At 45.9% G+C, this 14389-nt stretch overlaps 1 protein-coding gene across 2 annotated transcripts in view; it reads right to left on the minus strand.

The window, feature by feature from the left end:
- OSBPL11 (oxysterol binding protein like 11) overlaps positions 1-3597 on the minus strand; it is an 84061-nt gene extending 80464 nt beyond the window's left edge. Inside the window, exon 1 of one of the 2 annotated variants that reach the window (XR_004973954.1) lies at positions 2660-3597. Coding sequence is in view for 1 of the 2 variants with exons in the window: in XM_036348697.1 (XP_036204590.1) it covers positions 2660-2877 (218 nt within the window). In the remaining variant the exon portion in view is untranslated. The remainder of the gene's footprint in view (positions 1-2659) is intronic. The other variant, XM_036348697.1, reaches the window with a different exon arrangement.
- Positions 3598-14389: the final 10792 nt, after the last annotated feature.

Consider the following 14389-nt stretch of genomic DNA (forward strand, 5'->3'; position numbering starts at 1 on the left):
TTACTGATTAAAAAAAAAAAAAGAACCTGGAGAGCATTATGCTAAGTGAAATAAGCCAGTCAGAGAAAGATAAATATCACATGATCTCACTCATTTGTGGAGTATAACGAACATAAACTGATGAACAAAATTAGATCCAGAGATACAGAAGCATCAAACAGACTGTCCAACCTCAGAGATCCACCAAAGGGCTTGTATGCATGCCTATAAGCATAACCCATGAACACAGACAGTAGGGGGTTAGGGCATGTGCTGGGGGGTGGGAATGGCCAATGGGGGAAAAAGGAGACATATGTAATATTTTAAACAATAAAGAATTTAAATTTTTTTTAAAAAAAGTGAAAAGAGCCCTAGCTCAGTGGATAGAGCATTGGCCAACACACTGAAGGGTCCTGGGTTCGATTGCTATTTTCTTTGAAACTGTTCACCATTGTGTCATACAGTTCTCTACCTTCTTAAACAGAGTGTGCTTTCCTGGGTGACTTAAGGTCATTGTGACCATGATTATTGTACTAGGGAGTAATATAGCTGAGCCTGCATGTTAATTTTTCAAATCTTCCTTGTCCTACACTGTCAAGTGCCATTTCCTCTGTTACATTTCCCATGATAACCTTTTCCATTTGTGATTCCAATGGATTCTAGTTTGAAAATTATATAACTATTAAATAATACCCTAAGTAAGGGATAATAGGGTTCTGAATGAAAGTACAGCATGGCTTTATAAGAATTCTCTGCAGTGCTTCTAAGAAACTTGTTTAACTTTTCCATTCAATTGAGACTGGATTTCAAAAAAAGATTTGAGGGTGTCAGAAAATTGACCTCAGGCTACATGGAATACTACCTTACCTTGCTTTCTTTTCTTTTCCCTTAAATCCTCACCTGAGGCTATGTTGCTGTTTTTTTATTGATTTTTAGAAAGAGAGAGATGAGAGTGGAAAAAGAAGGAGGGACTGAGAGAGGGAGAGGGAAGGAGGGAGGGAGAGATGGAGGGAGGGAAGGAGAGAGGGAGGGAAGAGGGGAGGAAGGGAGAAAAATAGCGATGTGATGATCAGTTGCCTCCCTTGCATGCCCCAACTGGGGATCAAACCCGAAACCTAGGTATGTGCCCTGATGGAAACTGAACCTGCAACCATTTGGTGTACAGGACAATGCTTCAATCAACTGAGCCACATCAGCCATGGTTCTTTCTTTCTTAAGTCATATAAAATATCCCTGCCAAGTAATTAATTTTATATGGTTAGTTTTAAGCCACATACAAAAATGCATCATGCTGATTCCAAAAGTGGGCCTAGACACCTCACAGTAACTATATATATTTTTCTGTCATACAGTCAATAAAAGTTATAATCTACACTTTTTTTCTGTATGCTAATATAGTCATATATGTCCACATATATGGATACTAGAGGCCCAGTGCATGGATTTGTGCACTGGTGGGGTCCCTTGGCCTGGCCTGCGGACATGCCCAGAGAGGCCCCGAATTGCGAGAGGGTGCAGGCCAGGCCGAGGGACCCGGAGGGACCCCACCGGGCACGATCAGGGCCTGGGAGCGATGACGGGAGGGCTCCAAGACATGTCTGGCCCTGCCAGACCCCTGCAGCAAGGTAACCTCCCGGTCAGAGCCTCTGCCCCCTGGTGGTCAGTGCGCGTCATAGCTACCAGTCAAACAGTCACTTATGCTTTTATGTATATAGAAGATTATTCATGATAAGCCCTTCACAAAATCTTGGCTTTAATCTAAAGTTTCACACAAATTTCACAACTACAAGCATCACAAGCGCTAAAAAGGACTAGAGACAGGCAAAATTTCCTTTTCCTAAAGAATTCATCCCTTTAGTTCCATTAACATGGGATATCCTCATTTTATCCATTCTTAAGATTCTGGAAGGGTATTTTCCTCTATACTTTACATATCAAAAAACAAACAACAACAACAACAACAAACTGTTGCTTGTCCAGGACTCTCTTCCTGCTCCTTAAGTTTTTCATTTGTATTACGGAAAATTAACAAATGTAGAATTTCTTACCAAGACAGAGTGCTAGTAAGTGGCCTGGTCAACTCAAACTGAAACTCAAGTATAACTGGTTTAGAGTATCAGAGGCACCAGCATATGTCCCTCTGCCTTTGTATTCAAACCATTTATGTACCTCTCCCCTTTTAAGTCACAAACACCCGGAGGGCAAGAATCCTTCTGATTCATTAATGTCATCCAGTCACTCGACAAATACCTTCTGAGCACCTAGTGTTTGCGAGCTTCTGGGGAGAGCTGAGTTCAGCAGACCCTGCCCCGACAGTCAAGCAGAGGAGGCAGGCTTGTAAACAAATTGCAACACGATAAAAAAAAAAAAAAGAAAGAAGCGGGTACGGAATTAAATCAGAGGAAAGAGTTACTCTAGGGCTGCAGAGGAAGTTCAAGGATACATGTAGGTATTCTCCAATGGGCCTCCATACATACCTGTTGAGCGGACAAATGAATGGATTAAATCTCGCTAAGGAAAGATGTGATCCCAGGTCCAAAGGAAATCAGTTGCTTCAGGAAGTCGGTGTAAAAGCTTTACCTTTCAACAGCGGCAGGAACGCAGGTTCCAGCACCCTCACCTCACCCCCACTTCCACCCCACCTCCACCCCAGGAGATCACCTAGGAGAAAGGGCCATACCTGTACTGCCAGCTTTTTGCATTGCCTCCGCGGCCGCCGCCGCCGCTGCTGCTGCCGCTGCTGCTGCTGCTGATTCCACCCCCAGCGCTGCTGTTGCTGCTGTTCTTGTTCGGGGTCACGGCCGGGGCCGGGGCCGGGCCCTCCAGCTTTCCCTCGCTCTCTGAGACTTTCATGGTTGACACGGGGTCAACCCCCTGCATCTTAACTCCAAAGTCCATTTGCCCTTCTTGGGAGCGGAGAACGACTCTGCCCTGGTGTGGGTGATGGTTCCTAAGATCGGACCTCAGGGGATCCCCGAGCTAAATCAGACGGTGGCCGGAGGGGGACCCATCAGAGGGTCCCGGGGAGGAAGACAAGCGTTCCACTGGAGGGGAACTTTCCAGCGGGCGAGGGGAGCGCGGACAGGAGCCTTTCAACATGGATCTCCTTCCCGGCAGCGCCGCGAAGAACAGTCACCCCGCCAGAGGGCTTGGTGGCATACTCGGAGCAGAGGCAACGCGGGCAAGTCGGGGGCCGGTGCCAAGAGGGCCGGGCAAAGGCCAGAGGACCACGGACCGGGACCGGCGGCCTGACCTCGGGGCGGACGGACGGCCCGCCGCGCGCCCTCTTCTCCGGCACGTCCTCCGGGGGAGGGCCCGGTCCGGCCGGCTAGGCGGTTCCCGCCGCAGCCCTCGAGCCCGAGCGGGCGCCGCCCGCGCAGCCCAGGAGGAGGAGGGTCGGGGAAGGAGACCGCCGGGGGTGGGACGCCGGCTCCCAGGGCCGCCTCTCCTTCCGCCAGAGGCGAGCCGCTCGGGGTGCCTTCCTCCAACCAGGCCGGTGCTGGGCCCTCGACCGTGTTCGAGAGGCGAGAGAGTCCCACGCCCTCGCTCCAGCCCTCAAAGTGAACACCGCCGCCCCACCCACAGCCCCACGGGGGTCACCCACCCGCGGGCTTGCTCCCGCCTTCCCTTCCGGAATGGTGTGAGCTCACTTCCCCCAGAACTGAAGCTGCTGGCGCCATCTTGGAGCCGGGCAGGGGCCCGGAAGGGGGCGGGGCCTCCGGGGGTAGCGGGGCCGGAGTGGCTGAGGGGGAACCGCGAGAGGGAGGAACCGCGAGGGGCGGGAGGAGGGGCGGGGCGGAGGGAGGGTCTTGTGGAGTGTGGCTTCCGGCGATCCTGACCGGGTCTGTCCTTCGGATCCAGGGCCCATGGCAGGCATTTTAGGAAGAAAGCTTAGGGAAATCATGTCATGTCTATCAGAAATTACTAAAAAAACACACACACACCCAACCCTCATTTTAGTAATTCTGCAACAAATGCATGACACTGAAATAAGGCAAATAAGTGTTATAAGTGAAAAAGGAACTGTTGTGAGAATATTACAGTTCTCAGAATGAAAGCTAGGTACACCTCCTGACCCCAAGCATATCGTTCACCCTCTTTAGAGACTGGTTTTTGCTTCTGTAAAGTAACAGTGGTTGATTAGGTGATTTCTAAAGTCCCTTCTAATTGTACATTCTCCTTTCTAACAACTTGTGAGTCGAATGTATACCCTATGCAAAACAGTATGGTAGATCCAAAGAAGTATTACTCAAAGTGAAAAAACAAAGCAGCAAAATAAATACAAGTATGCCGATAATTAAGGCTATTGAGAAAATAAAAGGGGATCGTATAGCCCTAGCCGGTTTGGCTCAGTGGACAGAGAATCGGCCTGCAGACTAAAGGGTCTTGGGTTCGATTCCAGTCAAGGGCAAATGCCCAGGTTGTGGGCTTGATCCCTAGTAGGGAGCGTGCAGATCAATGATTCTCTCATTGATTTTTCTCTCCCTCCCCCTCTCCCTTCCTCTCTGAAATCAATAAAAAAATCTTTAAAAAATAATAAATAAAGGGATCATATAAGAAAATAAATGGGATGAGATGGAGAACCTACTTTACAAGAGTAGTGGAGAAAAGTCATCCATGAGGAGACAACATGAAAAGTTAGAGATGAGGAAAGATGAGGAAGCTAAGGAAAAGGCAACCTTTACTTATTCTGAGAAATGAGACATCTGGGAGTCTGGAGTATGGTGAGCAAGAGAGAGAGTGGTGTGAAATGAGAGGGAAGTCATAGGCAGAGAAATTTATATTTTATTGTAACTGTAATAGAAAATCACTGAAAGTTTTATCAGAGGAGAGCCAACTCAAAATGGATCAAAGAAATAATTGTAAGAGCCAAAAACTAAGAAAAACTGTTGTGAGAAAAGTATAATTCTCACAATGAAAAACAGAGGAGTAAATCCCCATGATCTGGGGTTAGGCAAAGCCTTCTTAAACACATCTTACCTAATAATAGACAAACATGGTAATTGACCATACCTTCACTACACCTCCCATTGGCTAATCAGCGAGATATGCAAATTAACCGCCAACCAAGATGGCGGCTGGCAGCCACGGAGCTGCAGCAAGCAGGAGGCTTGCTTGCTCCAGTGATGGAGGAAGCCAAGGTTCCCCCGCCTGCCGTGGCCAGCTCTAAGCTACACTCAAAGCAACAAAGTTTCAATTATAGAAGGGAAATAAACCCCAAATACCTGCTTTCAGCCAGCCGTGGCCACGGAGCTGGAACCTTGGGTTGCCCCTGGTGATGGAGGAAGCCAAGCCCTGGCCGGCTCTGAGCTCCACTCCAGGTTACAAAGTTTCAATTATAGAAGGTAAATAAATCCCAGAAAAAAAAGAATAAAAGGAGAGGCTGGGAGCTTCCGTCGCTGGGGAGGCTTGGTCAGCCTGAAAATGGCCCTCAGCCCCTCACCCAGACTGGCCAGGCACCCAGTGGGGACCCCCACCCTAAAGGAGGTGTGGCCAGCCTGAAAACAGCCATCAGCTCCTCACCTAGGCTGGCCAAACCTCCATGGGGTGGGCTTGACCAGCCTGAAAACAGCCCTCAGTCCCTCACCCAGGCTGGCCAAACTTCCATGGGGTGAGGGTCCCCACTGGGGGTGGGGGGGCAGCTTGACCAGCCTGCAAAGAGCTATCAGCCCCTCACGCAGGCTGGCCAGGCACCCCATTGGGGATCCCCACCCTGAAGGGGTGTGACCAGCTGCAAACAGCCATCAGCCCCTCACCCAGGCTGGTCAGGCACCCCAGTGGGGACCCCCACCCTGAAGGGCAAACCAGCCAGCCACCACCCATGTACTAGGCCTCTATCCTATATAATAAAACGGTAATATGCAAACTGACCCTAACAGCAGAAAGACTGGGAATGACTGGTCACTATGACACACACTGACCACCAGGGGGCAGACGCTCAATGCAGGAGCTGCCCTCTGGTGGTCATTGTGCTCCCACATGGGAGGAGCTCTGCTCAGCCACAAGCCAGGCTGATGGCTGCCAATACAGCGGTGGTGGTGGGAGCCTCTCCCGCCTCCTCAGCAGCTCTAAGGATGTCCGACTGCAGCTTAGGCCTGCTCCCCGCTGGCAAGTGGACATACCCTGAGGGCTCCTAGGCTTCCAGAGGGATGTCTGATTGCCAGCTTAGGTCCAATCCCCCGGGGAGCTGGCCTAAGCCAGCAGGTGGTCATCCCCTGAGGCGTCCCAGACTGCGAGAGGGCACAGGCCAGGCTGAGGGACCACCCCCCTGCCGAGTGCACAAATTTTTGTGCACTGGGCCTCTAGTCAAAGTATAAGTGACAAAAGAAAGAATAGATAGGTTGGACTTCATGAAAATTAAAAATTGTGCTCCAAACAATACCATCAAGAAAGTGAAAAAACAACACAACAGAGAGAAAGAAAAGTATTTGCAAACATATATCTGATAAGGGACTTATAGCAAGAATATGTGAAGAGTTCTAATGGCTCATTAATGAAAAGATAAGTGCCAAAACCGGTTTGGCTCAGTGGATAGAGCGTCGGCCTGCAGACTGAAAGGTCCCAGGTTCGATTCCAGTCAAGGGCATGTACCTGGGTTGCGGGCACATCCCCAGTAGGAGATGTGCAGGAGGTGGCTGATCGATGTTTCTCTCCCATCGATGTTTCTAACTCTATCTCTCTCCCTTCCTCTCTGTAAAAAATCAATAAAATATATTTAAAAAATAAATAAATAAATAAAAAATAAAAAGATAAGTAAGCCTATCAACCAATATCACCCCAATAAATTCAATTTTTAAAAAAAGATAAGTAAGCCAATTTAAACATGGGGACAGGAGCTACACAGACATTTCTCCAAAGAAGATACACAAGGGAAGCAGATGCAGTGGTGGCCAGAGGAAGCAGAGAGCAGGGCCACGCCCATGACAGTGCTGACTGTGGGGCCATAGTGACCACCTGGAGGGGCACCGGCAGAAGTTTGTGGAGAACATCTGGCAGCTCAGCAGCATCATCAGCCCAGCAACCAGGCTGAGCTCAACCAAAACCTGAATTTACTGTGACTGCCTTACAGGACATTGATAGAGCAGACAGTAACTTCATGATACTACTGAACCTTTAGAAGTTTTTGAATATATTGATTAAGGTCCAAATCTGCAACTCTATACCAAAGAGTGCCTGGAGAAGGCTCTGGTATGATGAACAAGTTAAAGGCAAGATTACATGAGGAAGGGTTGTGGTCCATTCATGTTCTGCCCAGTCCTGCTATTCTTCTCTGCAACACAGCCACAGGCTGAAGTCAGACAAGGCTCACCAGAAGCTTCTGGCTGACCAGGCTGAGACCCGCAGGTCTAAGGCCAAGGAGGCCCACAAGCACCCTGAAGAGCGGCTCCAGGCCAAGAAGGAGGAGATCATCAGGACTCTGTCCAAGGCAGAAGAGAACAAGAAACAAAACTCCCCCTCTCTTCCCTGTACACAGTGGCCTCGGCAATTACGTCGGTCAGTCATTCAATAAAGTAGCCTTCATCTTTTAAAAAAATAAAAAGGAAATATGTAGAAAGTGCATAGCGTAGTACCTAGCATCTAGTCAGTGCTAAACAAATGCTATTTTCATGTTCTTTTAAGATTTTTTTTTTTTTTTTTACAGATAGAGGAATGGAAAGGGAGAGGGAGAGAGAAACATCCAATGTGAGAGTGGAACATCAATAGGCTGCAGGAAATTAAACCGGCAACCTTTGGGTGCACTGGATGACACCCAACCCACTGAGCTGCACGGGGCAGGGCTCATTTTCACTTTCTACGCCTAATAGACAGAGAATGGGAGGGTGATTTATTTTCCCGAAGCACAAGAGACCTGCTTTCTCTATGAGCCTGCAGTTATGGCAGCTGCAATGAAGAGGACAGGCCACAGAGAAGCTGGGGGCAGGGTGGAGGGGAGCAGTACAGAGACACAGTGAGAATAAACCTATGGACCCACAATTTATATGTTTTTTAAAAATGAAAGAAGGAAAAAGGAAGAAAGGAATTTTTAGAAGGAAATAGGTTCACATTCACAGTAGATGTTACTTCTGTGGTGAAACAGAGTTTCAATTAGCCAGGAGCCCCTCCTCCCGACTCTAGTTTAGGCAGGGATCCTTAGGTGATCCAGCAACAGGGAGCAAGCATTTCACCGGAAACACTCCTCTGCCAAGCTCAAAGCTCATTGTGGGAGCAAAACAAATAGACACACTCAGAGCTTTTGTTGGGGAAGAGAGCATGGACTAGCTGCTGTGTTCAGCTTTGGATAAAATAATTTTTTTCTCCCATTCTTTGCTTCTCCCAGTACCTCTCTTCTGAATCCCTACTGAACCTGACTGTGGACGAAAGAGGCCACATGCTAACTTGACAAGCTCAGGGAAGGCCTGCAAGGCAGTCTTGTGAACTCAAAGACCTAAAGCAGGGGTGGGCAACCCCTGGCACGTGTGCCAAACATGGCACGCCAGTAACTTTTGCTGGCACGCGAAACCCTCTCTTATAATCTTCCATTTACAATTTTTTTCTTAATATCGACTTTTTTATTTTTCAGATAAATTCAGTGCAGGTACATCTTAGATAAATAAATAATTTTACATAACAAGTTATCTTAAAGACCATAGACATGGATTGATGAGAGAGGGGAAGAGCAATTCCTATGCCTCTGCCTTAACACTCCCTGCCTTCCTATATCCGACCAGTGTTTTGGTTTCATCCACATATGCTTGTGAATCTTTGTTCTCAGTGATGAATTTTGTTAAGTCTCCTAATAGGAGTAGCCTAACGGATGAAAGTAGTAGCTCGTGCATATCTCTGAAGGTCACGAAATGTAAACCTGGTGTAAAATCTCTGTCATCAGTGATGCAGCAGCAAAAGTCCCACTGATAATATCAAACGGAGTCATAAAGTTTTCTGTCGGACTATCAGTGTACATGTATACATTAAAAAATAAATGTATTTTTCATCATCATATACTGTGTTTTTGTCACTTGAGTGAATTTTACTATTTCGTCAAGGTTCTTCACATACGTACACCTTAAGAGATATCAAGTAGGCGTAACATATTCTCAAAAAATTAGGGTTGGCACACAGAAGAATTTTGAGTCAGAGATTTTGCTGGTTTTGGCATGCACTCACAAAAAGGTTGCCCACCCCGACCTAAAGTAACCACAAAAGATGGTCTGAAAATTAACTAACAGCAGTTATGATAGGTAGTCACCTCCTCAGCTGGTATCTTCCCTGACAAGGTCAACCTTTACCTTCCCTGAGCCTATCTGTCGTTTTGGATCTACAATAACATATCCTTGAAATGTCAGGGTAATGTGTAACTTCCCTTTTTTCCAGACTCCTCAGGCCACAACCAAATGCCCTGGGCACCAGGACAGGAGACCATAAATTCCTTCATTGTTATTGTTATCATGTTAATTGTTGACTGTTAACTATCCTGCACCCACCTAAGTATGTGTCTATCATTTTACTTTTTACCCAATCCCAGAGGTCCCCCCACCTTTGCTTTCTCCCGCCTCTCTAACCTATCACCAATGGATTTCATGTAACCCACCTATGCCTCCCCCTATGTAGAAAAATAGATGAAAAACCGCCATTCTCCAGAGCATTATCCCAATACGTTGAGATTCTGCTTCCCGGCAATTGTGGACAGTTTGGCTCAAATAAACTCAAAAAAATTCTTTACAGATTTGAAGTATCCATAAAGTTTATAGTGTTAACAGTGTCTGTAAAATTTATAGGCTGGGATACCATTAGAAAGTAAGTGAACTATTATAAGGAAACCATCCAGATTAAATTCACCTTATTTTTCAAGTTTTAGCATCATTTTCCTCCCTAACATCCCCCTGCTTCTGTATGGCTTGGAATCCCTCTCCTGAGAATAACTCCCCTGGGTGGTGGTTGGGCAGAGGCCTCAGATGTGCCCATAAAGCCACTGGCAGGGAAGGAGTTGCAACTTTGGGGCCTTAAGCATTGAAAGATGATGTTTCTCATATATGTTCAAAATAGTAATAATAGCCGTAACCGGTTTGGCTCAGTGGATAGAGCGTCGGCCTGCGGACTGAAGGGTCCCAGGTTCGATTCCGGTCAAGGGCATGTACCTTGGTTGCGGGCACATCTCCGGTGGGGCGTGTGCAGGAGGCAGCTGATCGATGTTTCTCTCTCATCGATGTTTCTAACTCTCTATCTCTCTCCCTTCCTCTCTGTAAAAAATCAATAAAATATATTAAAAAAAAAAAGTAATAATAATCTATATATATAAAAGCCCAATATGCAAAGTGTCCCCATGGGAGTTTGACCGACAACTGGGAGTTTGATCACTTGCAATGACATGTGCTGACATCCAGGGGGTGGCGCGGAACAAAGGAAGGCCCCGGCCGGCAGGTAGCATCTGGGGAAGGGAGGTCCCGGCCAGCAGCCAGCAGCCTCTAGGGACCCTACCCATGCACAGATTTCATGCACTGGTTCTCTAGTAATAATGACAACCTGTGAAACAAATGAAAAAATGCCCAACAAAATTTGGATTTCCCCCATAAGAAACTGTTTTGAAATGTCATATTTCAAACTTGAGACACTTGGGAGAGGCAGGGCTTTCCTGGTGTGCTTATTGGGTAACAGCACTGGATTGGGAGAAATGCCTTCTGCCTGGTGGTGGTGGTATGGGGTGGGGGCGGAGTTCCTAACCCCCTGGCTGCTCTACCCTGGAACAAATGGATTTAGTTCAGTCTCTTCTCCATCTGTGAGAGCATACTTGGAATGGTGAAGTAGTAGGAAACTGTGCCACAGGAAGGGACTCAGGGGTACCAGCCATTGAGGACAGGCTCATGGCAACAGGGAATTTGGGGTGGTTTGGCTACATTGATGGTGAGGTGCCTATTTTATGGCTTTGCCTTGGGCCCTCTTTTTAGTTTTCCCCCCAGGATACTGGATAACTGCTTTGTGTTCTATGTTTAAGATCTCTGTGTAAAAAAAAACAAAAAACAAAACAACTAAAAAAAGATATCTGTGGGACTATATTTGCATTAACATGAAGTCTTTAACGTCAATCTTTCATCTCTCTCATATAGGAACTCCTCCCTCCTCACCCTCACCCAAGGCTGTGAGCGACTCAGAAGGCAGATTCCTAGGTCCTGAGCAATTAACGCAGCCTGGTACAGAGCAGGCCTCTGTAAATGCTTGTGGGATGAAGGAATGATGGGAACCTTTCAGATTACAAAATGCCTTATCCCTTCCTGGTCTGGCATCTCCTCACAGCACTCAGGCCAAGACTCTGCATCATGGGCCTCAGCTACACGGTATGTTCTGGGCTTGCTCTTGGCACCCTTTTGTCCTCAGTGCCAGCAGCCTCAGTGTCAGTGGGGATGATGGCATTTGTGATGTTACACGAGCCAGAGGACGAGATCCTCTCATCTTTCCATACATTAGCCACCAGGTCTCCACAGGGGAATTGTTAATTTTCTAAATACTGAGCTCATAGAGTACAATGTCTAGATGAAAACAAGCCTCTTTTGTCCTGTGGAAGCTGGAAGATGGCTGAGTCTGTTAGAGCAGGGAACAAAGAGGCAAGGTCAAGTGATTAATGATGGGGGAAGTGACTTTCTATTGTAAGTTTATTGGCAAAGAACTAGAGGTTTGGTAACGTGCATAGTCAGAAAGAGAACGGTAAGATCTTGCAGTCGAATGGACTTAAGTCAGATTTATCCAAAGGTTCCCCATATGGGGCCCAAAGATGAACTATCAAGAGTGTTATGCTCGGCCAGTATGCTCAGTGATTAGTGTCAACCCCTGAACCAGGAGGTCATGGTTCTATTCCTGGTCAGGGCACATGCCCAGGTTGTAGGCTCAATCCCCAGTAGGGGGCCTGCAGGAGGCAGTCAATCGATAATTCTCTCTCATCATTGATGTTTATATCTCTCTCTCCCGTTCCCTTCCTCTCTGAAATCAATAAAAATATATATTTTTTAAAAAGAGTGGTATGGTTTCTCTTTTTCTATGGGAGTTTAGGATGAAGAAAGACCCACATCTTCTTGAACTGAAATGAGACCTGGCTAAAGGAAAAGAGAGAAAGTGGTCTCAGATTTTCAAAACTCACAAATGTTATTTCTTATTTCTTCTCCAAAAACCTTTACTGTAGTCATTAACTGAAGATACCTATTGCACATGGATTATATGCCAGGCACTCTGCTAGTTGCAAAGGATACTACAATAAATAAGGTACAGTCTCTGCCCTCAAAGCCCACACAGAGAGCTGGGGAACCAGTTATTAAACAAGAAATTTAAAATAAATGTGGGAAGTGTCAAGATATATGTAAGTATGGAGCTGGAGGAGAAATGGGTGGGTGAGTGAGTAGGCGGTTGTTTACCTACTGTAGCAATCAGAGAAGGCCTTCTTGAGAAAACTGATATTTAACCTGATAACTGCAAAGATGAGTTGAAGGCAGAGTATGGCAATGATCTAGGTCAAGGGAAAAACATATCCAACAATGAGAGAAGAGGTATAAGAGGAAATCAAAGAAGCTGGGGTGACGAGCGCTTGAAAGGATATAACAGAAGATGAGTCTAGGGATGTTGTCAAGGATCAGGTGGCAGGCCAAGAAATTTGGGTTTTTTTCTAAGCACAAGGGGAGCCATTGAATGAGTCTAACCAAAATAATTAACTGCTGATGAGATTAAGGTTGTTTAACATAGAAAGACATTATTTCTAGCCCTAGCTTCTTCCTGGATCTAAGTACAGCCTTGCCCTAAATTAGGTTGTTAAGAAAATATTTCCCACACACATTGCTGGATTTCAAGGAGAAAGACCTCCACTGCCAGGTCTTGCAAGCCATCAGATGGGCACAGAAACTTCCAGCAAGATTCTGTAAGAGAGTCAAGTAATGGATCTTCATCCTACCTGTTTACATTTCTCAATGTCCTGACTCATTTGACCATAAAGACATGTCAATTCTCTTCTAATTGTTCTTTTCTTCTCCTCCTACCATCTCTACAGCTTTCAAAGTGGTATTGGGGGCACCATACGGCCTTGTGAAAAGTTGCTTAATACAATGGACATGGCATAGAGAGACATTCTTCTGACTTTTGAGGCAATTTGCTTTCATCATAAGCTCTTCTTTTTATGGCAATTATAGTTGTTCATAGCTCTTTTGCCTGTGATAAAACCTATTTTTCTCTTTTGAACCATTCCCAATGTTTTAGAATTTAACTGATCAGATCTTTAAAGCAGTTTCTCATGTGTTCTAGGAGAGAATGGATGAAGACATTTCCGGTAGACCACAGCCCAATGGTATCAATTCATCTCAAAAAAAGCATAACAGAGACAGTTTTCCTCATTCAGCCATGCAAGGTGTGATTCTACCTTCTTTCAATTCTGGAGAGTCTGAGGCAAGATTTCCTCATTGTTCTTGGCAATTTAAGTTATTCTTTGCAAATGCAGTACTGTTGGGAAACCAAGCTACTAATTACTTGGAGCATTTGGTCAGGCTGCCGGAGGCCAAGGTCAGCTAGTCCTCTGACCTTCTACCTCCAGTCTTCCCTAAGCTCAAGCTTTCCATTTTGCTGTGATCCTTTCTCATGGCAGTATGCTCTTAGTTTCTTGTTCAACTTTTAATCAAGATCCAAAGTCTTTGTTATAGACTTTGCTAGTTGAACAAAAGGCCAAGAAAATATCAGATTCTATTGTATATATCTTGCTATTGAGGAGGAATTCTGTGATGATCCTTGCAGGTAACAATTCTGTGTAACAGACTTGTGGCCTTTTTAGTTGACAGGAGTCACAGATGCAAATGCTGAAGAGAGTCAGGTTAATGAATGCAGAAGGCCAGTTGGGAAGTGGAGGGTGCCTGCCCCACCTAAAGAGAGGACCACCACTCCACTCCAACAGGCTGTTGCCAGGAAGGCCCAGTGAAGCCACATCTTCTAATTTGCTAAGAGAAGCCAGAAATATGGGCTTTAATGTGATAGACCCTCAAGTTTTAAATGTTTCTCCCAAAGAAGTTTAATATGTAGGAGCCAAAACAAATCATGTTTCATGACCAGATTCAACCCAAGTTCATCCCACATCTGCATGTCAGAGCTCCAGCTATTTCAAGACAGATCATGTCACCATAAATATTTGTTCTTTTAGGTAAAAATCCTCAATTCTCAGTAAAATGCTCAATTCCTTTTAAGACATGATTTCAAGTGTCGTTATTGTCCTGCATGCCGCCAGCTATGCCCAAAGTAGAAAGAAGCAAACTTGTACAAGTGTCCAGACTTGTATAAAGTGGATCAGGTCAATTACCTCCCTTACTCTTGACAGTATGCCTCTATAAATACAGCCTTAAGTCATCTTAGCACGTCTCTGGCTGTGTGCATTAACCTCATCTTAAATCCTTCATGTGTTCGTTATGAAAGCCCA

This window comes from Myotis myotis, unplaced genomic scaffold (genome assembly GCF_014108235.1).
Source record: "Myotis myotis isolate mMyoMyo1 unplaced genomic scaffold, mMyoMyo1.p scaffold_m19_p_2, whole genome shotgun sequence".
Lineage (NCBI taxonomy): Eukaryota > Metazoa > Chordata > Mammalia > Chiroptera > Vespertilionidae > Myotis > Myotis myotis.